The 25,972-nt window shown below is 42.3% G+C and overlaps 2 protein-coding genes across 2 annotated transcripts in view; both read right to left on the reverse strand.

The window, feature by feature from the left end:
• LOC139746021 (rho GTPase-activating protein conundrum-like) overlaps window positions 1–8,140 on the reverse strand; it is a 361,826-nt gene extending 353,686 nt beyond the window's left edge. Inside the window, exon 1 of the mRNA XM_071656821.1 lies at window positions 7,473–8,140. The gene's annotated coding sequence lies outside the window, so the exon portion shown is untranslated. The remainder of the gene's footprint in view (window positions 1–7,472) is intronic.
• Window positions 1–22,579, reverse strand: part of LOC139746022 (uncharacterized) — a 238,593-nt gene extending 216,014 nt beyond the window's left edge. The window contains exon 1 of the mRNA XM_071656824.1: window positions 22,159–22,579. Coding sequence (XP_071512925.1) covers window positions 22,159–22,232 — 74 coding nt within the window. The 5' untranslated portion in view covers window positions 22,233–22,579. The remainder of the gene's footprint in view (window positions 1–22,158) is intronic.
• Window positions 22,580–25,972: the final 3,393 nt, after the last annotated feature.

Consider the following 25,972-nt stretch of genomic DNA (forward strand, 5'->3'; position numbering starts at 1 on the left):
CTCTTTCCCTACTATGGGCAGCCTCTCGGGCCTTCATGATAGGAAGATACTCCTACAGTCCAAGAAAGGCAAGATGACATAATTACATCTAGTTGTGAATGGCACGGAAGAGCTGCGCAACGGGTCCCGCCCATCAATAGACACCAATCACTATGCTCTCCGAACGCCGCGTCCGAAAACGTCAACTCAACATAAATGTTGCACTGAAGATGTCTCGAGAAACAGACAAAAGCTTGAGGTCTCTATCTCTCAGTTTCCTGTGGGTTTACTTGGATAGATGACAAAAAAAAAGTTCATACGTGGTTCTGCAACTGGTATTTTTGCATCCTTCTTATGTATATCTAGCTACCTTTTGTTATTTGGCCAGTTCGGTATATGGCAGAGGCCAAATGTATCGGCAGTGCAGGATTGATTAAATAATAATGATTAAATAAGTATCTAGTACATTCAGAAACAGGTAAAAACAGCCTGGATTACAGACTAATGCCTCATGCAAATACAGAAAAATGGTAAAACTTAAAGCCATGTGAAGCTTGTGTATATATTCGCCACTCGATCACTCACTCACTCCCGCCCTCTGCACCACTATTTTAAGCAAGCTGAGATGTGACATGTAAGTTATTGATGATTTTTTCCTGCTGGGAAAGGCGTTGGCACCGAAGCTCCACAGATCATGTGAACACCCTGCTCATCTGTCACTCGTGCCCCTAATTCCAATTCTCCCATACCTATAACCACCAAAATAATACAATAACAGATTCTAATAAATAAAGTTCTACTGATATCTGTCTGTACTAAATCTATCAGGATTTCTGATGGACACTTCCAACATTCCAGAGAGTGAGCAAGTCATCCATATTTTCGTTTCACACAGTGATCGTAACTTGTTTTATACCTCCAAGTCTCCGGAATCCAGCAACTTTACATTTTTATGGAGAAGGCGTAAGGATAGATTGACAGCTGTATTTATATATCGCGTGAGAGGAGCAAGTATAGGTGAGCGGGTGACCGTGGGACGAAGGTTAATGTCAGGAATCACCCGTGGCATTGCTGAGCACCTGCCTGCCCGGTCGCGTGCCTCTGTGTGTGTGTGTGAGTGTGTGTATGTGCGCACGGACGCCCTCCCTTGCTTGCCTGCGGCGTCCCGCGGAGACCTCGAGGACGCCCACGTACTCGCACGTTTTTTTTTTTTTTTTTTTTTTTTTTTGCACCCGCGGGAACCATCTTTCTCACATTGGACCGCACAAGTTACCTTCATTCGCCGGTGTGTCAGCAAGTTCACGGACTTTATGAGATGACATGACGGAATAAAAAGACAGCCTTGGAGGACGCCATCACCCTGGATACCAATTTTTCCGAGGAAAGACGCGGGAAACCATCTGTTTGGATGCCTTTAGGCCATACATGACACCCAGAAAGTGGGTATTATTTTGAGAGAGAGAGAGAGAGAGAGAGAGAGAGAGAGAGAGAGAGAGAGAGAGAGAGAGAGAGAGAGAGGGAGGGAGAGGAAAACAGGTTTTAAAAGCGTCACATCTCAACGGATGTGTTTAATTTCTGGTCTACCGTCATCGCTACTCCACATGACCCGATCCACAGCAGCCAACGTATCAAAAAGACCTACAGATACTATGAACCACTTGAGCACGATGATACGACCCTTGAGCACGATGGTTCGACCCTTAAGCTCGATGGCATAACCCATTAGAGGGATGATACGACCCTTCAGAGCGTAACCACGATCCTTGGGTATGATTCGCTTGGCTTTCTGACCTAGCGCTAAGGGTCAGATCAGACTCCAGGCCATCATACCTAAGGGCTGCATCATCCTGCAGAAGGATTCCACAGAGCTCCAAGTCCCCGGAGCTAATGAAGCGATAGTGTGACTTCCCCGATGTTTCCCACGTCCAGGATCGTTACGTCGACCAGGTTGCCCCACCCATCTCTGATGGTAGCCACGCAAGACGCTACACGTTAACGGCAAACTTAGGAAAGGAGGAGGTAGACTCATAGAACCCTCCCGCCTCTCCATTCCCTTCATCAAACTCACAGTTGACGATGAGATCCAAACAGCAGACCCCACTAGTGTCCACTACATACTTGGGAGATCCAGACAACAGACCCCCTCTAGCGTCCTTCACATAGTTGCCTATAAATGGAATGTTTCAGCTTGAAGGCCGTATCAAATTTACCTTCACCAATGATGTCAAAAAGGAAGATCAGTTCAACACTAAAGTCACTGGTTTACATGAGACACCGAAGCTTTTATCACATATGATATCTGTCGGCATCTGTTTCTAATACCAAAGCAACAACACCAACACCCTCACCAGAAGCACCAGCACCAACACCACCCTCACCAGAAGCACCGGCACCAAACACCACCCTCACCAGAAGCACCAGCACCAACACCAAACATGCGACAAAGGTCGTGGGTAGAGTAATGGAGGTGAACTAATGTTTGATGGTTGGTTCTGGTGGATGACCGCAGGATTTAGAGGATGTTGGCAGGCAGACCGTCGACACCCAGGACCTGAGGGTGTTAGCAGGCCGACCATGGGCATTTATCTCCCATCCCATCTCTCGTGGGCTGATGGAGGCTTCTTTGAGAAATGGAGAGAGTGGGAGAGACGTACGGGATGTGGGCCCCTTCGGGTCTGAGGGGACCCTTATGCTGCTGAGGGTGGTCGTCCTAACGATGCCCCATGTATGAAAGCATTCGTGGAAGCCCTGTCCGGCGCAGTGGTCGTAACAGTAGTAGTAGTAGTAGCCACAGAAGTCGTGCCAGATGTAATAGTAGTAGTATAATCAACCCAATGAGTACGGCCATACGACTCTCGGTCTATGGCCCTACTCAAGGGTTGTTCTGTCGTGCGCTCTTAAGTTCAGGGACAGAGAAGAGCTGACCATGCAGTAAGGAAGAAATACGTCTCTACAAAAGCACTAACGGTTCCATAACCAACAACAGGAACACATGCGGTTACACAAGCTTGGTATTTGCTGTGCAAGTGACTGGAAGTACAGAGGCAACTGGATAACAGCCACAAGAAAAAAGAAAGAGAGAAAGCAGTTTTAGCATCAGAAACAAGAATATCTGCTGAGCAGTTTCATCATTAGTAAGAAGAGTATCTTCCAATCATCATTACTCGCAGGCTGTAGAAACAGGAGAGTCAACAGGAAGTTCAGATGTGTTAAGAGGTCGGTCTTTTCCCTTCTAGTGTGTCAGTTTGACCAGGTCCTCCTCCCCCTGTTTGTCGTGCGTGCCTCCCTGCTCCTTCCAGCTCTCTCTTCCTCTTCCTTGTAACAGTGGCGGTAACGGGCGTCTCCTGTGGGCGTGCAGGACTGACATAACGGCCGTAGACTAGGCTTGGATGGTTGCTGTGTATGTGCCAAGAAGGGGTCTGATTCATTGGCGATTACACCTGCTTCTGTGCTTTACCAATGTGGGAAACGCTCCGGGATTTCTCCCATAGTAGCGACAACACTGTCATCTCCATCGTTATTGGCGTTGCAATAACCGTCCTTATCTTCTGTGCTAGTGCCGGCGGCTGCAGCTGCACCCTCTCCCACCACCCGACACCATCACCTCTCGAGGCACACATACCACAGTTACTTCCATTTTCACAATTATCCTCATCAAGTGCACACAACCTCCACCCCCCCCCCCCCTGTCATCAACACCGTCACTACCAATGTGGTAATGGGGCTACTGGGGTTCCTTGTCTCACATTGCTGGGGCAATTATCGATGGCTAACTCCTGGTCTCTCTCCTTGTCTCGGCGAATACATTCACAATCAACAGTTTTGTAAATTGATTTAAGCCCACAGCATTAGATAAAGCACCTTCATCGCGGGAACTGTAAAACAAAAAGCATTAACTATGATTACTACTATTTTCAACTATTACTTCCCGTTAGGGTAAAAATCTCCAAAGGCCATCATCATATTGTTTGCCACATGACGCTATGGTTTTTTTTCCGGGTCAGATTTACGTCGTGTATCATCACATTACGGACGTAATTATGTACGATAAAAAGTTTATTCAGTCTGTGATGACACTTCGTATTTGTTGTAACTGTTCTTTCGCCCTTGATATATCTAATATTACACTGAACGCGTGGATAACGACCCAGTTATTGTTTTTTATGTGACCTCAGATTCTTGTTGTTTCTGGGGCGATGGACGCGCAAGTGAAGAAGATTCCTCGGAAAATAAATATTATTGTCTTTTGACACAGTGAGCAAGATGGCATGATCATCGTGCACAACGGTACACCCCTGAGCAAGACGGGGCGACCCTTGACCTGACCATCGTGCTGAAGGGGAGTTCATGGTTGTATCAAAGGATTAGTGTTTTAGCAATTTCTTTCGGGGGATAAGAAAATACCTGTCGTTTGTAGCTAAAGCTGTCATTACTCTTTTTGTTGATATCTGTTTTTCGATGTCGCTTTCTTTCACTGCTACTGAACAGATTGTTTTTATCGTTGGTTTTTGCATTTTTCTGGACAAGTTAGAGAGGATGTTTGCCCTGTTAGTGGTTATTTAGGTGGTTTGTCATTAGTTTTTGAAAGTGTTTTCGTTATTTTTGCCACTACAGTTAAGGATGAAGACAACAGTTGCAGCGTTTCGAGTTAGTTATGACGATGCTCATCAACAAATACATTTGTGGATACAGTTTTCTGATATTTTGTCTTTGTTGCTGCTCTGGTTGTAAATGCTAAATGTGTCACACGCGGTACTCTTCTTGTCAGCTGTGGTTAATGTGGGTGTCTGCTGTTATTGACAAGTTTTCCTTCATTACTTCCCTTGAAGGTGGAAGTTGAGAAGGACAGTGGATTGGTGTGAGGAAGAGTAATACAAGCTACAAGCGAATTCCATAATGAATAGAAAATGGCAGGCACTTTTAAAAAGTTGATTGTACTACATACGAAAAGTTTGTCCAAATTACTGCAGAAGGGAAATACCAATTAGGATCGAAATGTCATGATATACGATATTCGAAGTTAGGTTTAAGAGTAATGCGATATACGAAGTTAGGTTTAAGAATGAAGCCTAGGCAGAACATACTCTCTCTCTCTCTCTCTCTCTCTCTCTCTCTCTCTATATATATATATATATATAAATATATATATATATATATATATATATATATATACATATATCCACGAAGCAGACACGTGACGATCACAGATGAACTTGTAAACCACGAGGGAAAAAAATAAGAGCAGGAAAATTTGCTTAAGCGCTTTCGTGTATTTCAACACATCTTCAGAAGCAAATAGTGACAAATCAGAGATGGAGGAAAATATACAGAGACACCAGAAGATGTTAACAGGATAGCATTTCACAGTCATTTCATCTTCCAAATCATACGTGGTTAGAATGAGGAATTAAAGAGAATAAAATCCCAGCGCAACCTTGTTTATGCCGCACGATCGGGAATACCATAGACAATCACGGTTACAAAGCAACAACCAGTCATTATCCGTCGGTTCTTCTTAAATTCACACGGCTTCTGAGTGCGAGGGAAAAGAGGTTCGATGAAAATTCTTGCCCACAGATGTGTGTGATTACCATCCATGTGTTACGGGGCGAGTGTTTTACACTTGTGTTGCCCCGTCTCTCAACCTTGTATATGATTACCGTGTCTTTTGCTCCTAAATGTGTAAAACACGCCCGAGCCACAGCCAAGCACCCATTTATCGACCAGCTCCGATGGGAGGATGAGTACATGGGATGGGGATGGGCTGACTACCACGCCTAGGATTCGAGTCGGTACGGGTTGAACTCGGGGCTGGCCCGTGCTGACTCATGGTCAGTGACGCTAACCACAACATCAAAGAGGCCCGCGTGTGTGTGTGATGTCAAAACTTTCGTGAATCATTTAACAGTCTTACCAAAACCAATCCCCCCCCCCCACCCCACCCTTACGAATCAAGTTCGCTTTTCTCTTAATCAGCGGATATCGCTCTGAGTTTCCCACGGCACCTGTCAGTAATACAAATGAACATTGCAATTACAATATTGTTTCGTAACCTAACTTAATCTTACCTTTAACGATGACGTGAAGCCGTAACCTAACTTAACCTTATCTCTAACGCTGACGGAAACCGTAACCTAACTTAACCTTATCTTTAACGCTGACGGAAGCCGTAACCTAACTTAACCTTATCTTTAACGCTGACGGAAACCGTAACCTAACTTAACATTATCTTTAACGCTGACGGAAACCGTAACCTAACTTAACCTTATCTTTAACGCTGACGGAAGAAAGTCCCGATCCCGCTTTACAGAACAGTAACCACTTTGTTTTACCGTTGGGTCTCCTACGACAGCTGGGAGTCAGATGAAAGCTATTTTTTTGTCCCATCTGCCACAGCGTTACAAAATTTCCCTCACAGAGTTCAGTATCAAAAGTTTTTGTTCCATAATGTCCCATGATAAATCAAAATGAGATGTGGTACAACACTGACATCGTATTTGATCAAGTTTAAAGAATAGATATTGAGTTCACTGTGGGGGAATTTCAACTAGCAACTCTCGAACACTTGTCTTTAGAGACGGTTGATCAATCAAACACATCCGCGGACACTTGGTAATTACTATTACCCACTAATTCAGCTCCCTATTTTCCCAAGCTAGGCTAGGCTAAACGCAGTGGATCCCTACCATCCAAACCACTCTCATAACCACCAACCAACCCCCCACCTGGAGGTAAAAAAAATAGCTTACCCCTAGCCTCATACTTCTGTAACCTGCACTTGCGGATCTCCTCATCCCCCGGGCAATCATACCACTGATAAAACATAAGCACATCGAAATAATCTCAAGACCTTTAATGCCCACGATGCCAATACCTCAGTGAAGACACGAGTGCTTACGTGTGCTCAGTTGATCCGCGTTCTTCCCACATAAACACATACTGATCAGTACACTTTACGAACTGTGATCCTGCCAGGTGGACGGGGCCGGCTTCCTGAGAGCTGAGGGCGTCCCACTGAAGACAGAAAGATTTCGTGGTGCAGGAAGGTACGATATATATATATATATATATATATATATATATATATATATATATATATATATATATATATGTGTGTGTGTGTGTGTGTGTGTGTGTGTGCGAAAGGCAGCCTATAAACAGCTAGATAATCAATCTAGTTAGATTTGCCGTGGTGCTTGCACTTCCACATCAACTGCTTTCTGAATCTAATCACATCCTGTACATTTACTATCCCACTGGTGAAATCTGGCCTGAAATAAACAACCTCGTAATGTAAGAATCTCAAGAATCTGTGCGTGTGTTGTTGTAAACCTAAGCTCGCTTCAGAACACCCAACCCCTCCTCAGGCTAGTATGACTGTGGGCAAGTTTCTCGTGTATTCCAGGTCATGAGTAAAAGAACATCTACAGGAAACATGACTGTCATACACATTATTCCATGCACGTCTAAAACGTGAGTATCAATTCACTCACCTTGTTATCAGTAGAGGGAGATAAAGCGATGACGTTCCTGATAAGACCCGCGGCAGCTAGACAAGCAGGACTTGGGGTTGTTCAGAGCGAGGCTATGGTGCGCGATCTTATACTTAACACAAGAGGTAATCCACAATCCAAGTGTAAACAAATGCTGGCGGGGAAGTGTTTTTCTTGGTAGCGTTTACTGCACGGTAAAGGCACTTCAGATAAGGCAAATTCGTAAGCATTCCATTTTCTGATTGTGACTACACAAAACGTGTGAGGTGAACCCCCCGCGTTTTAAGGGATCTTGGCCGTGTCGTGGAGGTGTGTCGTGTGCCCTTGCACAAGATTATCGAGGAGTTGAAATTCCAAGGATGGCTTCTAGTGTGCTTTTCACGCGTTCATATTAACACGATCACTGAGCCTCCACATATAAACACATACACACACAAATATCATCCTTATCCTCCACTAACACCTACTGAACAGGGAACATTATCAGTATATCAAGCAGTGGAGTACAGAGGCAGAACAGTTCTCAATGACTTGATGAATCAACGACACTACGACAGTCACAATGGATAGCCCTCTTAAGCAGCACGGTTAACACTGGGGAATTAGTATTTCCTAGGCCGCGGAAGGCGCGGCACACCCTCCCGACAGACGTCTGGACGGAGCACTGAATGAAATACTTCGACGAAGGTAACTCAGGTGAGAGGCAGTTACCAATTACTAATTCCTTCAAGTCATTTTTCTCCGAGTTGTAATTGCATTTAGTTATGTAATGACTCACAGGATCATCACAGGCGATGCTTTTTCAAGTGAATGCCTGTGAAACAGATAGTCACTCGTCACACTGGGATATTCGGAAAGTTGAGGGGTTTCTTGCGAGCAGCTCCGGCGGTGAAACTAAGCAGTGATATAGCCAGGGGCTGAACCGACGAGGCTGCACACCACAGCTTTCTTCTATTGGCTTCTTCTTTTTTCTTTCTTTTTTTCTTGCGTCTTTCAATTGCGTTATGTTCTTCTAATGAGCAACTGCATCTTTCTGCCACCATGTTAGCGGCATGGCGACCGTTCTATCCACAAATTGGCTAGGGTACTTCGTCCTTGGAATGTTTTGGTCCTCATTTGAGTTTTGACCCCGTGAGCACGACAATACGACCCTCAGACACGACTCGACGGTACGGTCCTTGAGCACGACGGTAGAATCCTTGAGCAACGGCAGTACGACCCTTAGGAAGACAGTTGAACCCATGACTACGACAGTGCGACCTTTGAATACGACGGTAGGACGACGGGGCAAGGCAGAATGACCCTCGAGCATGGCTGGGCAACCTTAGAGCTCGACGGCAGAACCCTCGAACACAACATGAACCCTTTTACGACGGTAAATGACTTGAGAATGACAGTACGACACACGTGTATCATGACGTGACCTAAGAAAGGATCAGGGGCAAAGGTCATACCCAAGTGATCGAATCATACCGTCGTGCTCGTGTCGTATTGTCGTGGTGAAGGGGTCGTACTGGTGTGCTTAGTTGTCGTATTGGTGTGCTCAAGTGTCGTACTGTCGTGGTGAAGGGGTCGTACTGGTGTGCTTAGTGGTCGTATTGGTGTGCTCAAGTGTCGTACTGTCGTGGTGAAGGGGACGTATTGGTGTGCTTAGTGGTCGTATTGGTGTGCTCAGTGGTCGTGCTGTCGTGCTCAAGGGGCTGAGAGACTTTATAAAGATGTCGTTCATTTCAGGAATATATAAAATCTCCCAAATGGTTTTTAAAAGCAACGTGAACCTTTAACCAAAACATGCCATGCCTCTGACACAACACATTACTCCACTGAGAGCCAAAAGGTCCCGTTCCCCGAGTTGAAATCCTCACACAGCTTTGCGCCCTAGAGACCTTACTGTTGGCTGTGGTGTTGAAGATGATAACCGACGGTTGGCTCACCGTATTTGTTAAGGCTTGTCTTATACATGAAAAGGGAACTAAAGTGCTTTATAAGAGATGTTTCAAGAGGTTGATCAGCGCTCCATACATAAGAAGCAATATGAGTGTTATGATTTTTGGGGAGAAGGGATGCCAAGACTGTGGGTGTAAATCCCCCCCTTCCCCATTCGTACACACACACACACACACACACACACACACTACCACATTCCTACTGTATGAAAACACCTAGCAAAATCATCTTACAAATTTCCTGATTGTTTCTTTCTTTTTTCTTCTGGCCGGAGTTTTGGGTATTTATCAGACATTTCATTGAATTCCATAACCAGTGTGGCATCTGAGTACCTACATGTCATCAGCCGTCTTGCTGTTGCGGTAGATTGTCCAAACAAATACACACATTCCTCTTCAACTGCGTTGATTAATACCTTCATTTTGCGTACATCCTAAGTCCGTCATCGGAACAAAGTCATTCATTAATTTAGACCAACTCCCGGTAACAGCAACACTCGTATTACACCAATTTATTGTTAACAGTAATAAATTATCATCGAATGGCTCTTTTTGTAAGTCTTGGTCAAGATACGCGTGAAAGCAGTGCATGACGGGTGAGAACTTACACCAAGAAAAACATATGACGCCGAGTACGTGACGCTCAGCGGCCACATGCCCTGTTGCTGTGTACGCTACAGGTCGTGTGCAACCACACAATGGATTGACAAGTCCCCCGGCGCGCGCACCTCCACTGACCGTTGCTCCAACGCGGTCGCTTGGTGCAAAATTAAGGGCTGTCGCTGGCAAGCTTTATCCCCTGGTGAAGGCACACCGCAAATGGCCTGTATACATTACCCAACTCTGACAGACCATCAGGAGCGCTTACATGAGGAAGTGTCTACTCATCCGGTACGTAATTACTCTTCGTTTTGCTGATTCACTGAACTGTTGTTGTGCGCTTTGACTCGGGAGTAACTTGCTTGGCAGACGTCTTGCAAAAATAGCTTTCATTTGACAGACCTTCAAGTGATGAAACATTAGCTTACGAAGAGCTGGTTAATTTCGTATCATTTGAAATTTAAGATGTTCAAATCCTCCTGAAATACATTTATGATCTACTTTGAAACTCGGTGGACCATGTATAGATGCATAGATCTGATCCAGGTCGTATTTAGGAAGGGGTCCGCTAGATTGACAGCTCTAGGACTCCAGAAATGACAACGAGAAAAAAAGATGATAAAATCCAAAGGAGTTGCTCCAGTTCAAATGTGTGTGTAGCTTGTATCATGGTTCTCTCTAGTGGCTGGCCATCGTAAACCGTTAATAGCGTGGATGATGTTTGCGGAGGCACTTAAATGTATAAACATTAGAGGGTTTGCCTGATTATCGTCTCAGTGGACAAACTTTGCCTGATAGGCAACATTGCTACTGGAGTGTCGAGAGTGTATCTTACAAGCAGGCCGTTTCTGTATCATCTATACACAGTGAGTACGTAATGTTACGGGGACCCGTGAGTGCAGTGATGAAGAGAGAAAAATTAAAGACAATGTATAATCAATATACGATTGCGATGAACTTTATGTTCACCCCACAGCTCGAAATACGGCCCTATATCACATTCCCTATAAGCTATATCCGATTTTTTTTTCTTTTTTTTTTTTTACCTAACAGAATCCAATGAGATGTGCATGGTAGGATTAACAGTTACTTATTCCCCCTCCTTTTATCATGTAGTATCCAGTAAGCTTAATAATGATGGTAATACACTATATATTCTAATTATGTATAAATCTGTCAACAATTTCAGTAATTTACATTTGCGACAAATGAAACAAACGTGTTCGTTTCAACACCCTCCTGAAATAGCAGCACCCCTTTATGATCACGATTTTATTTTTTTCTGTCGAATATCATATAATTTCTTGCAATCATAAATGGTCGTTGGTCGCAGCTGCATTCCGTTTTATGAGAATTTATGTCAGCGATTAAATTCAACATCCTAATAACTCAACAGAAAAACAATTTCTCTAATCTAAAACACGTTCTTATATATACTTGTTTTGAGCTTTACAACTTTTTTAGTTTTACAGCATTATTTTGGGAAATTCGTAATTCACCCCAGCTTTAGACTGAATCCTATACACGCAAGCTTAGCACTATCCTGCAATTGTGAGGGTTCTACTCTCCATTAAAACTAAATAAAGCAACTACAGCACCACCATCCCCTTCGCAGTGTATTTCTGGAATCTAATACTTAAGGAAACTCCAGTTGCCAAACTTGCCAAGCTTTATCACTATAATAAGAAGGCTATCCGGCACATTTTAAGAAATGTCACATGCAGAATTTAGTGCACTGACGTCTTCTAAGTGGACTTGATGCCTATCAATATATATATATATATATATATATATATATATATATATATATATATATATATACTACAAACACACGGCTCGGGCAAAACCTACCCAATCATGGCTACTTCATTGAAGAGTAACTGAACATAAAAAAAAGCAGAAATTAATTAATGTCCTCGGGTGTGTGCAGACCTGACTCTTAAAGGCAGTTAGTTACAGGAAGACGGAAAAAAGGAAGAGAATTCCATAGGTTTGCTACACAAGACTGGAAGGAAGTATCAGATCGGCCAATTTTCGTATCGAGTTGGGATAAATGAGGGATCCAATGTTGTATTGGACAAAATTGGTTGTAGTTTAAGTAATAGCCAACACCCGTAGTACAGATGGAACTGGGATAGATGAAGGAAAGATGCACGAGAAGACTATGTGGTGAGGAGAAATTAGTAGACAAGTGCATGGTTGAAAGGCTGTCATGATGGTTATGATCATGTGGAACGCATGACAAGATGGTAGGTTCGTCAAGATAACATCCAGCAGTAAAATAGAAGAGGGAAAATAATAAGCGATACGGATATATCAAGCGAAATTGTTACAGGAATGACAAGGGATCGGATGCGATGGAAGGGACTTTGTAGATGCGAGGTGATGCGAATGAAGATAATGGTCTCACTTGATGAATCAACCAAGAATGAGAAAGTAGGAAGTGCTTGTGTGAGCGTAGAAGACACACATTTCGCTTTGAACAGAATGGCTATAATAGGTTAAGGATGAGGGTGAGTGATTACAAAGACCGTATGCACTTAATCCACTCCGTGAAAATTGGAATTGGGGTTGATTATAATAAACAGACTTCCGTGGAGTGGCGGTTAGCATTCCTGACCGTGACGCATTCACCGGCCGCCAAGGGTCGTGCGCATAGGTTACATCTGTTTGTGTGACTCGATACATAGTTAACCCAGCTGTTCATCCAACCCTAGGAGTTGGTCAGTAAAATGGCTATCTGGCTTAGGTTTATATATATATATATATATATATATATATATATAGAGAGAGAGAGAGAGAGAGAGAGAGAGAGAGAGAGAGAGAGAGAGAGAGAGAGAGAGAGAGAGAGAGAGAGAGAGAGTTTCATAGTATTCGCCATCTCCCGCGTTAGCGAGGTAGCGTTAAGAACAGAGGACTGAGCCTTTGAGGGAAATCCTCACTTGGCCCCCTTCTCTGTTCCTTCTTTTGAAAAATTAAAAACGAGCGGGGAGGATTTCCAGCTCCCCGCTCCCTCCCCTTTTAATCGCCATCTACGACACGCAAGGAATACGTGGGAAGTATTCTTTCTTCCCTATCCCCAGGGATATATATATATATATATATATATATATATATATATATATATATATATATATATATATGTGTGTGTGTGTGTGTGTGCATTGAGATGGCTTTGATTAGGGTCTCAGTTCCCCGTGCCATCTTAGGTAATAAATCATTTAGTAGAAAACAGAATCAAGTGAACGTTACCTACAAATGCAAGCTTATCTGGTACTCATTCATGAACAGCTTTATGACCATATCAGTAATAACTGACTTTAACCTCGTAAAACTGGACTGAAAACAGAACGTACCTAAAATCAGTTGATATTCAGTCACAGGTTGCCAAGAGTTCGGTCACTCAACTTACAAAACGAACACTTACTTGTAGTTCTTGATAAGAGACAAGACGGTCTCCGTTCGTCCAGAGGAAAGTGATAATACATTTATGTATCAAGATAACACTTATCTTGTTAGTTCACAACACACCGCCATCGAGACTTAGTGCATTATAGGTACGTTACACATTCTTTTTAGGCTCTTCTCGCTTAAGGAAAATTACATATCACGAAGAAAAAAAAAAGTTTGTCTTCCAACAAATGCCTTTAGATCTACGACCGAATGAACTGTGCAGTACTTACTACAGTTACGCAACATACCGATGGTCGTTCACCTACCCACAGGGGTACGATCTACGGGCACGACTCGCTTGTTGCTAGGCGAGCTGGACGCCTGTGACAGCATCACGTAATCAGATCCGTGTACTGAAACATCTTGTGTGAAGGGGGAAAGGATATATAGAGGGTGAATGCGTGGGGACGCACACATATACTAGACATGACCTCAGGCCTGGTGTTGCATCCACACAGTGTGTCAGGGGATGTGAGCAGCTGTGCTCTTGCATCCTAGGCCTTGAGACGAGTGTACTCAGAAACAGTCTACTGTTTCTTTCGAGGAGATCTGATGAGTGTATTGAGAAGTTGAAGTCCATTTATTGTTGTTTTCTAGGAAATGTATATCGAACTGAGGGGCTCCAGTGGGAGTGGTCAGCACTCCTGCTACCCACCTAACCACCCACCCACACACACACACACACACACACACACACACACACACACTTGGTAGCCTGAAAATAAATGGAAAATGATAAACACATGAAGATACGACCACCACAACTCCAGTTAATTTTACGCCCTGTCTTGTAACAAGCAGACAGGATGATAATCTAACGGACAAAAAACACTGTTGTTAAGAGCTTGCCAATAATTTCCCTCCTGAACTGTGACTGTGCTACATATCCACTCTTCATTTTCAGTCAGTGCTGTTAAGAGTGAGTGGTGTATGACTTAGCCTCTAACTCTTCCCATGGTCTTCCACTCCTCTTATATTAAAAAAAAAAAACAAAAAAAAAAACAAGATCCTTCCGCCCCGAAAAAGAAGGAAAGTAGAGCAATGCAACAAATTGAAACCGAACTTTTATAAGACAAGAAATAAGGAGGAAAAAATAATCCTATACGTCTAAAAGTGTAGTGTCAAGGAAAATCGGTAACTATATAGATGAACGCTGCCTCCACTGTTGACAAAAAAATATACAATGTAAAGCTAGGATACAAGCATTATTTGGCAACTCTGTAACTGCAGTCTTTGTGACAGATCAAAATTAGTATACAACTGGACAATATAAAATGATGAGCAAAATTAGTGTATAACTGTGAACAATATAAAATGATGAGCAAAATTAGTATATACACATGAACAATATCAGGTAATGAACATAGATACTAGGCTACTGGGCCTAAGGTTATCGTTAAAGATTCGTTAGGCCTTCCTTATACCGACATGGGCCCTAGTCGTTTCAAGGCAAATTAGTCCCTCGTTTTCCCTTATGAGTCTTGGGTACAAAAAATTCTATAAACTGGACTAACTCGAGTTATTTCCGGAAGACATTATTGCTCTGGCGAAGATTTGTACTTATTACACACACACACACACACACACACACATATATATATATATATATATATATATATATATATATATATATATATATATATATATATATATATATATTATTTTTTTTTTATTTTGCTTTGTCGCTGTTTCCCGCGTTTGCGAGGTAGCGCAAGGAAACAGACGAAAGAAATGGCCCAACCCACCCCCATACACAATGTATACACACACACGTCTACACACGCAAATATACATACCTATACATCTCAATGTACACATATATATACATACACAGACACATACATATATACCCATGCACACAATTCACACTGTCTGCCCCCATTCACTCCCATCGCCACCTCTCCACACATGGAATACCTTCCCCCTCCCCCCTCATGTGTGCGAGGTAGCACTAGGAGAAGACAACAAAGGCCCCATTCGTTCACACTCAGTCTCTAGCTGCCACGCAATAATGCCCGAAACCACAGCTCCCTTTCCACATCCAGGCCACACACAACTTTCCATGGTTTACCCCAGACGCTTCACATGCCCTGATTCAATCCACTGACAGCACGTCAACCCCGGTATACCACATCGATCCAATTCACTCTATTCCTTGCCCTCCTTTCACCCTCCTGCATGTTCAGGCCCCGATCACTCAAAATCTTTTTCACTCCATCTTCCCACCTCCAATTTGGTCTCCCACTTCTCCTCGTTCCCTCCACCTCCGACACATATATCCTCTTGGTCAATCTTTCCTCACTCATTCTCTCCATGTGCCCAAACCATTTCAAAACACCCTCTTCTGCTCTCTCAAGCACGCTCTTTTTATTTCCACACATCTCTCTTACCCTTACATTACTTACTAGATCAAACCACCTCACACCACACATTGTCCTCAAACATCTCATTTCCAGCACATCCACCCTCCTGCGCACAACTCTATCCATAGCCCACGCCTCGCAACCATACAACATTGTTGGAACCACTATTCCTTCAAACATACCCATTTTTGCTTTCCGAGATAATGTTCTCGACTTCCACACATTCTTCAAGGCTCCCAGGATTTTCGCCCCCTCCCCCACCCTATGATTCATTTCCGCTTCCATGGTTCCATCCGCTGCCAGATCCACTCCCAGATATCTAAAACACTTTACTTCCTCCAGTTTTTCTCCATTCAAACTTACCTCCCAATTGACTTGACCCTCAACCCTACTGTACCTAATAACCTTGCTCTTATTCACATTTACTCTTAACTTTCTTCTTTCACACACTTTACCAAACTCAGTCACCAGCTTCTGCAGTTTCTCACATGTATCAGCCACCAGCGCTGTATCATCAGCGAACAACAACTGACTCACTTCCCAAGCTCTCTCATCCCCAACAGACATCATACTTGCCCCTCTTTCCAAAACTCTTGCATTCACCTCCCTAACAACCCCATCTATAAACAAATCAAACAACCATGGAGACATCACACACCCCTGCCGCAAACCTACATTCACTGAGAACCAATCACTTTCCTCTCTCCCTACACGTACACATGCCTTACATCCTTGATAAAAACTTTTCACTGCTTCTAACAACTTGCCTCCCACACCATATATATATATATATATATATATATATATATATATATATATATATATATATATATATATATTATCCCTGGGGATAGGGGATTAAGAATACTTCCCACGTATTCCCTGCGTGTCGTAGAAGGCGACTAAAAGGGGAGGGAGCGGGGGGCTGGAAATCCTCCCCTCTCGTTTTTTTTTTTTTTTTTCAATTTTCCAAAAGAAGGAACAGAGGGGGCCAGGTGAGGATATTCCAAAAAAGGCCCAGTCCTCTGTTCTTAACGCCACCTCGCTAACGCGGGAAATGGCGAATAGTTTAAAAGAAAGAAAAGAAATATATATATATATATATATATATATATATATATATATATATATATATATATATATATATATATATATATTCCGATGAGTCCACGGGGAAAATGAAACACGATAAGTTCCCAAGTGCACTTTCATGTAATAATCACATCATCAGGGGAGACACAAGAGAGAAATGTAAGTCAGTTGATATACATCGAAGAGACGAAGCTAGGACGCCATTTGTTTACCAAATTGTGTCTCCCCTAATGATGTGATTATTACACGAAAGTGCACTTGGGAACTTATCGTATTTCATTTTCCCGGTGGACTCATAGGAATATCTTGATCACGCGCAAAATTGTGATCCTTTCCAATATATATACATATATATATATATATATATATATATATATATATATATATATATATATATATATATATATATATATACACCTGATCGCCGTTCCCCATTTAACCGAGGTACAGCAGGAGAAACGATGAAAGGTCGTATTTGTTCACATCCATTCCTTAGCTGTCATGTGTATTGCACCGAAAACATAGCCCCCTAGTGAAAATCAAACCCTACAAACCTATTCATAGTTAACCCCGGACGCTTCACATGACTTGGTTCAGTCCATTGACAGCACTCCGACCCTGTGTGCCACAGAGTCCCAATTTAATCCGTGCAGGCCTTTCACCTCTGCATGTTCAGGTATAGATCACTCAAAGTCCTTTTCATTTCACCATCCATCTCCCCATCTTGGTCTCCCCCTTCTTGTCCCCTCCACTTCTCACTCACACACACATCATATATATATATATATATATATATATATATATATATATATATATATATATATATATATATATATATATATATATATATATATATATAAATTTTCTCTACTAGCAGCTTTCCTCCCACCAAATATTAAAACTTTCCACAACGCACATTTATCAACTCTATCATATGCTTTCTGCAGCCACATACAAAGCCTGTTTCCGTAGGTATTTCTCACATATTCTTTAAAGCAAACACCTGATTCACCCATTCTTTACCACTTCTGAAACCACAATGCCCATTCTCATACTCTGTACCTTCACCCTCTCAATCTTCCCCCTCATACAACTCACCATGTGCGCTCAATGAACTTATACCCCTGTAGTTTGAACACTCGTCTTTTTCCTCCCTTGCCTTTATACAGTGGCACTATACATGCATTCTGACAATCCTCAGGCACTTGACCATTATCCAGACATACAGTGAAAATCCTAACTAACCAAAAAAAAAAGTCACTCTTTCAGAAATTCACCTGGATTACCATGCACTCCAGCCGCTTTTACCGCATATCATCTTACGTAAGGCCTTCACCGCCTCTTCTCTCATAACGAAGCCACTCTCCATAACTCTCACTTCTTGTACCACCCCGAACCAAACACCCTACATCTGCCACCCTCTCCTCAAAGACGTTCAACAGTCTTTCAAAATACTCACATCTCCTCATTTCATCACTATCTGTTACCACTTCCCTTTATATATATATATATATATATATATATATATATATATATATATATATATATATATATAGATAGATAGATAGATAGATAGATATAGATAGATAAATAGATAGATAGGTAGATGATAGATATATTTATATACCATAACACCCATGAACACACCTGCACCACGAAACATAAATACGTCAATTACAGTTTCGACCTTAGTATGTTCGGCACTCAAGGTTTTGCAACATGAGACCTTTATCATCCAAAACACTGTATAACTAAATAAAAAATGAAAACCTACCTGAGCCTCATACTTCAGAAAGCCACCCAGCAGTACAAAATTACAAAACACGTTTCAGCGTGTTAGAAGACCTCTCATGCCTAAGACGCCACATCCACAATGAAGACAATGAACATCCACTGTTCGTTTCCCTCGCATTATCCCCTCCGACGCACACACGACCCGTGGTAGGTACCACCCAGTGGTGACGACCAGCGGTACTTCAGGCCCTCAGCGTCAAACTACATCCACGAACCGAAAGATCTTTTAACATCAGGTGTTAAGGATTACAGTTAAGGATTACGCTAAGACCACATACTCTGTGTGTATGGCCCATGAGAGAGAGAGAGAGAGAGAGAGAGAGAGAGAGAGAGAGAGAGAGAGAGAGAGAGAGAGAGAGAGAGAGAGAGAGAGACGCGAAAACGTACAAGATTTTGCCAAACAGCAGGGCTAGCGTTCCCCGCAGGAAATTGTAGTTGCTAGTGAAGTCTTGTCTTAATCGTTGAGCCGGGTAATATGTATGGGAGGGAGAGATTGCGTTTGGGAACTGAAAGCCATCATCCCACATGTGGGTGAGGCAGAATAGAAAGACGATTACCTGGGCCAAAGGAGTGAAATTTGACAGCCATTGAAGTGCTGGCTCTGCCCAGTCGTCACTCACCCTCCCAGTACCAAGGCGGGTAGTAACGATATACCTCCCTAGGTAAAGGCTGCCTGCCTACCATGTCCTATCGAGAGTCATGTGCATTGGTGTGCTCTAAAAGACCTACTACGATAAAGATATAAATCCTGGATGAGTTATTGTGGAGACCAGTCTGCTTGCTGCTGGGCAGTAATTTTCCGCTTGTCACACCGTAACGGCGGACGTGACGGTGACGGGCATTGTGGGCAGGTTACTTGCCGCGGAGCCCAGCTAATCTAAGTCTGACAGAAAAAAAGTTAATGCATTAGTCCCTCAGTCTGATGCCTTCCTATCACAAACTGTCATCGATGAACCAGATACCAGGAATTAGATATCATGACCAATATATCTTACAGGCATTTTCTTTTACCCCTTTCAAGGATACGCGGTGATTGTCTTATTCAAACAGCACAAAGGACTACTTATGGATCAAAGGCCTTATACATAGTGTATGTGGGCTTAGAATGATTATACACCTGAAGGTGTCAAAAGATGAATGAGTTTGACGCTGACGACTGATTGTCAATAGGCCTCTAAGTCCAAAGAATCAACGAGTTTTGATTTCATGGTAACATACCTTAATTCGATTAATTTACTAACATACAATTGTCACAGGAAACAGGACTTGATTCCGTTTCGCATGGTTAGCCCATAAACAAGATGCCCCTCATTATTCTGTCGTTTCTTTTGAATATATATATATATATATATATATATATATATATATATATATATATATATAATATATTTTTTTTTTTTTGCTGTCTCCCGCGTTTGCGAGGTAGCGCAAGGAAACAGACGAAAGAAATGGCCCAACCCACCCAGATACACATGTATATCCATACGTCCACACACGCAAATATACATACCTACACAGCTTTCCATGGTTTACCCCAGACGCTTCACGCCCTGATTCAATCCACTGACAGCACGTCAACCCCGGTATACCACATCGATCCAATTCACTCTATTCCTTGCCCTCCTTTCACCCTCCTGCATGTTCAGGCCCCGATCACACAAAATCTTTTTCACTCCATCTTTCCACCTCCAATTTGGTCTCCCACTTCTCGTTCCCTCCACCTCCGACACATATATCCTCTTGGTCAATCTTTCCTCACTCATTCTCTCCATGTGCCCAAACCATTTCAAAACACCCTCTTCTGCTCTCTCAACCACACTCTTTTTATTTCCACACATCTCTCTTACCCTTACGTTACTTACTCGATCAAACCACCTCACACCACACATTGTCCTCAAACATCTCATTTCCAGCACATCCATCCTCCTGCGCACAACTCTATCCATAGCCCACGCCTCGCAACCATACAACATTGTTGGAACCACTATTCCTTCAAACATACCCATTTTTGCTTTCCGAGATAATGTTCTCGACTTCCACACATTCTTCAAGGCTCCCAGGATTTTCGCCCCCTCCCCTACCCTATGATCCACTTCCGCTTCCATGGTTCCATCCGCTGCCAGATCCACTCCCAGATATCTAAAACACTTTACTTCTTCCAGTTTTTCTCCATTCAAACTTACCTCCCAATTGACTTGACCCTTAACCCTACTGTACCTAATAACCTTGCTCTTATTCACATTTACTCTTAACTTTCTTCTTTCACACACTTTACCAAACTCAGTCACCACCTTCTGCAGTTTCTCACATGAATCAGCCACCAGCGATGTATCATCAGCGAACAACTGACTCACTTCCCAAGCTCTCTCATCCCCAACAGACTTCATACTTGCCCCTCTTTCCAAAACTCTTGCATTCACCTCCCTAACAACCCCATCCATAAACAAATTAAACAACCATGGAGACATCACACACCCCTTCCGCAAACCTACATTCACTGAGAACCAATCACTTTCCTCTCTTCCTACACGTACACATGCCTTACATCCTCGATAAAAACTTTTCACTGCTTCTAACAACTTGCCTCCCACACCATATATTCTTAATACTTTCCACAGAGCATCTCTATCAACTCTATCATATGCCTTCTCCAGATCCATAAATGCTACATACAAATCCAATAGCTTTTCTAAGTATTTCTCACATACATTCTTCAAAGCAAACACCTGATCCACACATCCTCTACCACTTCTGAAACCACACTGCTCTTCCCCAATATATATATATATATATATATATATATATATATATATATATATATATATATATATATATATATACATATATATATATATATATATAAATATATATCTCCCTGGGGATAGGAGAGAAAGAATACTTCCCACGTATTCCCTGCGTGTCGTGGAAGGCGACTAAAAGGGGAGGGAGCGGGTGGCTGGAAATCTTCCCCTCTCGTTTTTTTTTTTTTTTTCCAAAAGAGGGAACAGAGAAGGGGGCCAGGTGAGGATTTTCCCTCTAAGGCCCAGTCCCCTGTTCTTAACGCTACCTCGCAAACGCGGGAAATGGCGAATAGTATGAAAATATATATATATATATATATATATATATATATATATATATATATATATATATATATATATATATATATATGTGTGTGTGTGTGTGTGTGTGTGTGTGGCCTTTAAAGGTAGAGGCCATTTATTAGGGTCCCACATGCTTGACGTATGTAACAATGATTGTTGATTAATGAACATTTAGTACTATTCGAATACCATTCATTACAACAATAACAGGTACTTCATTACTGATGTACGGACCTGATATGTAAAACAGTTATAGATCTATAACCCTGCAGTTCTTGAAATTTACAAAAAAATTATCTATACTACAAGAAACATAAAATTATTTTGGACTCACCATGACTGCTTCTCGGTCACCATTACAGAGTTGTTTTTAGTTGGACTCGAACCGCTCAACAATACTGGCAACATTTCGTATTACCGTACAACTTAGTCGATGTAGACGAATTTCCACGTTCATGGTCTTTTGCTGAAAGTTTTGTACACTGTGACTAAGTGCAACTGGCGCATATTAGGACACTAATCTAGTTTTCTTACGTACACTCACAGACAGATGCTTGTCTCCTCTGCTCTCTAAATACCTGACTGCAAACACATTGTTAATGTGAACGGAAGACGTGGAACAGTTGGTATTCATGTTAAGTGAACTCCCTTTCAAGGTCTTATGAACCTGTAACCGTATTTCCATCTACTGAAACATACATCGAACTGTGACCTTAAAAATTTCTTGATTTGTTAAATCAGTTGATGTTGAAATCTCGATCATTTAGTTGTTTCACTGCAGTAGTGACTTGGCCGCAATAGGATTACCAACTATTCCGAATGCATGAGGGAGATTAGTGCGTCTTTTTGGATTCGCACATTAAATACAGACAAAAAAGGTGGAACAGACATTACGTGGTTGATTGAGCATAGGTAATTTTTCTGGGCTCCTCGATTTTTCTCTATCTACAAGCATTGGATTTGCAATCATCTGGGAGTCTTTTAAGACTGTTTTGGTATTCATTAATCAAAGTGACAATCTTAACTCTGTCGACGAAAATAAGAGGATTCGTTACGCACTGGAGCTCTGTTCCACCTGCCACGATCATTACAGATTATGTGAGGATTTCTTGGTTGTTATTTTACGTAAATCACAAATCATTACGAGAAGACTAGCAACCCTAAAACCTTAGCATAAGTATGAGTTGGGGTGAGAGAGAATCATCAAATTTTAGGGAGAATAAAAAGGTGTTTTGGAAGGAGGTAAATAAAGTACGTAAGACAAGAGAACAAATGGGAACATCGGTGAAGGGGGCTAATGGGAAGGTAATAACAAGAAGTGGTGATGTGAGGAGATGGAGTGAGTATTTTGAAGGCTTGTTCAATGTGTTAGATGACAGAGTGGCAGATATAGGGTGTTTTGGTCGAGGTGGTGTGCGAAGTGAGGGTCAGGGAGAATGATTTGGTAAACCGAGAAGAGGTAGTGAAAGCTTTGCGGAAGATGAAAGCTGGCAAGGCAGCGGGTCTGGATGGTATTGCTGTGGAATTTATTAAAAAAGGGGGTGACTGTGTTGTTGACTGGTTGGTGAGGATATTCAATGCATGTATGGCTCATGGTGAAGTGCCTGAGGATTGGCGGAATGCATACATAGTGCCATTGTACAAAGGCAAAGGGGATAAAGGCGAGTGTTCAAATTACAGGGGTATAAGTTTGTTGAGTATTCCTGGAAAATTATATGGGAGGGTATTGATTGAGAGGGTGAAGGCATATACATAGCATCAGATTGGGGAAGAGCAGTGTGGTTTCAGAAGTGGTTGAGGATGTGTGGATCAGGTGTTTTCTTTAAAGAATGTATGTGAGAAATACTTAGAAAACAAATGGATTTGTATGTGGAAGGTATTGAGTATATGGTGTAGGAGGCAAGTTGCTAGAAGCAGTGAAAAGTTTTTATCAAGGATGTAAGGCATGTGTACGTGTTGGAAGAGAGGAAAGTAAGTGGTCCTCAGTGAATGTCGGTTTGCGGCAGGGGGGTGTGATGTCTCCATGGTTGTTTAATTTGTTTATGGATGGGGTTATTAGGTAGGTGAATGCAAGAGTTTTGGAGAGAGGGGCAAGTATGCAGTCTGTTGTGGATGAGAGAGCTTGGGAAGTGAGTCAGTTGTTGTTTGCTGATGATACGGCACTGGTGGCTGATTCGGGTGAGAAACTGCAGAAGCCGGTGATGGAGTTTGGTAAAGTGCGTGAAAGAAAGCTGAGTAAATGTGAATAAGAGCAAGGTTATTAGGTACAGTAGGGTTGAGGGACGAGTCAATTGGGAGGTAAGTTTGAATGAAGAAAACCTGGAGGAAGTGAAGTGTTTTAGATATCTGGGAGTGGATTTGGCAGCGGATGGAACCATGGAAGCAGAAGTGAGTCACAGGGTGGGGGAGGGGGCGAAAGTTCTGGGAGCGTTGAAAAATGTGTGGAAGAAAACATTATCTCGGAAAGCAAATATGGGTATGTTTGAAGGAATAGTGGTTCCAACAATGTTATATGGTTACAAGGCGTGGGCTATAGATAGAGTTGTGTGGAGGAGGGTGGGTTTGTTGGAAATGGGATGTCTGAGGACAATATGTGGTGTGAGTTAGTTTGATCGAGTAAGTAATGAAAGGGTAAGAGAAGTGTGGTAATAAAAAGAGTGTGGTTGAGAGAGCAGAAGAGGGTGTATTGAAATGGTTTGGTCACGTGGAGAGACTGAGGAAAGATTGACAAAGAGGATGTATGTGTAAGAGGTGGAGGGAGCGAGGAGAACTGGGAGACCAAATTGGAGGTGGAAAGATGGAGTGAAAAAGATTTTGAGCGATTCGGGCCTGAACATGCAGGAGGGTGAAAGGCGTGCAAGGAATAGAGTGAATTGGAACGATGTGGTATACCGGGGCCGACGTGCTGTCAGTGGATTGAACCAGGGCATGTGAAGCGTCTGGGGTAAACCATGGAAAGTTCTATGGGGCCAGGATGTGGAAATGGAGCTGTGGTTTTGGTGCATTACACATGGCAGCTAGAGACTGAGTGTGAACGAATGTGGCCTTTGTTGTCTTTTTCCTTGCACTACCACGCGCTCATGCAGGGGGAGGGGGTTGTCATTTTATGTGTGGTGGGGTGGCGACTGGAATGAATAAAGGCAGCAAGTATGAATTATGTACATTTATATATGTCTGTGTATGTATGTATATGTATACGTTGAAATGTATAGGTATGTATATGTGCGTGTGTGGATGTGTATGTATATACATGTGTTTGTGGGCAGGTTGGGCCATTCTTTCGTCTGTTCCCTTGCGCTACCTCGCTAACGCAAGAGACACCGACTAAGTATAATAATAATAACAATAATAAATAAATATATATATATATATATATATATATATATATATATATATATATATATATGATGATGTGAGAAGATGGAGTGAGTATTTTGAAGGTTTGTTGAATGTGTTTGATGATAGAGTGGCGGATATAGGGTGTTTTGGTCGAGGTGGTGTGCAAAGTGAGAGGGTTAGGAAAAATTATTTGGTAAATAGAGAAGAGGTAGTAAAAGCTTTACGGAAGATGAAAGCCAGCAAGGCAGCAGGTTTGGATGGTATTGCAGTGGAATTTATTAAAAAAGGGGGTGACTGTATTGTTGACTGGTTGGTAAGGTTATTTAATGTATGTATGTTTCATGGTGAGGTGCCTGAGGATTGGCAGAATGCTTGCATAGTGCCATTGTACAAAGGCAAAGGGGATAAGAGTGAGTGCTCAAATTACAGAGGTATACGTTTGTTGAGTATTCCTGGGAAATTATATGGGAGGGTATTGATTGAGAGGGTGAAGGCATGTACAGAGCATCAGATTGGGGAAGAGCAGTGTGGTTTCAGAAGTGGTAGAGGATGTGTGGATCAGGTGTTTGCTTTGAAGAATGTATGTGAGAAATACTTAGAAAAACAAATGGATTTGTATGTAGCACTTATGGATCTGGAGAAGGCATATGATAGAGTTGATAGAGGTGCTCTGTGGAAGGTTTTAAGAATATATGGTGTGGGAGGCAAGTTGTTAGAAGCAGTGAAAAGTTTTTATCAAGGATGTAAGGCATGTGTACGTGTAGGAAGAGAGGAAAGTGATTGGGTCTCAGTGAATGTAGGTTTGCGGC

Source organism: Panulirus ornatus, chromosome 63 (genome assembly GCF_036320965.1).
Source record: "Panulirus ornatus isolate Po-2019 chromosome 63, ASM3632096v1, whole genome shotgun sequence".
NCBI lineage: Eukaryota > Metazoa > Arthropoda > Malacostraca > Decapoda > Palinuridae > Panulirus > Panulirus ornatus.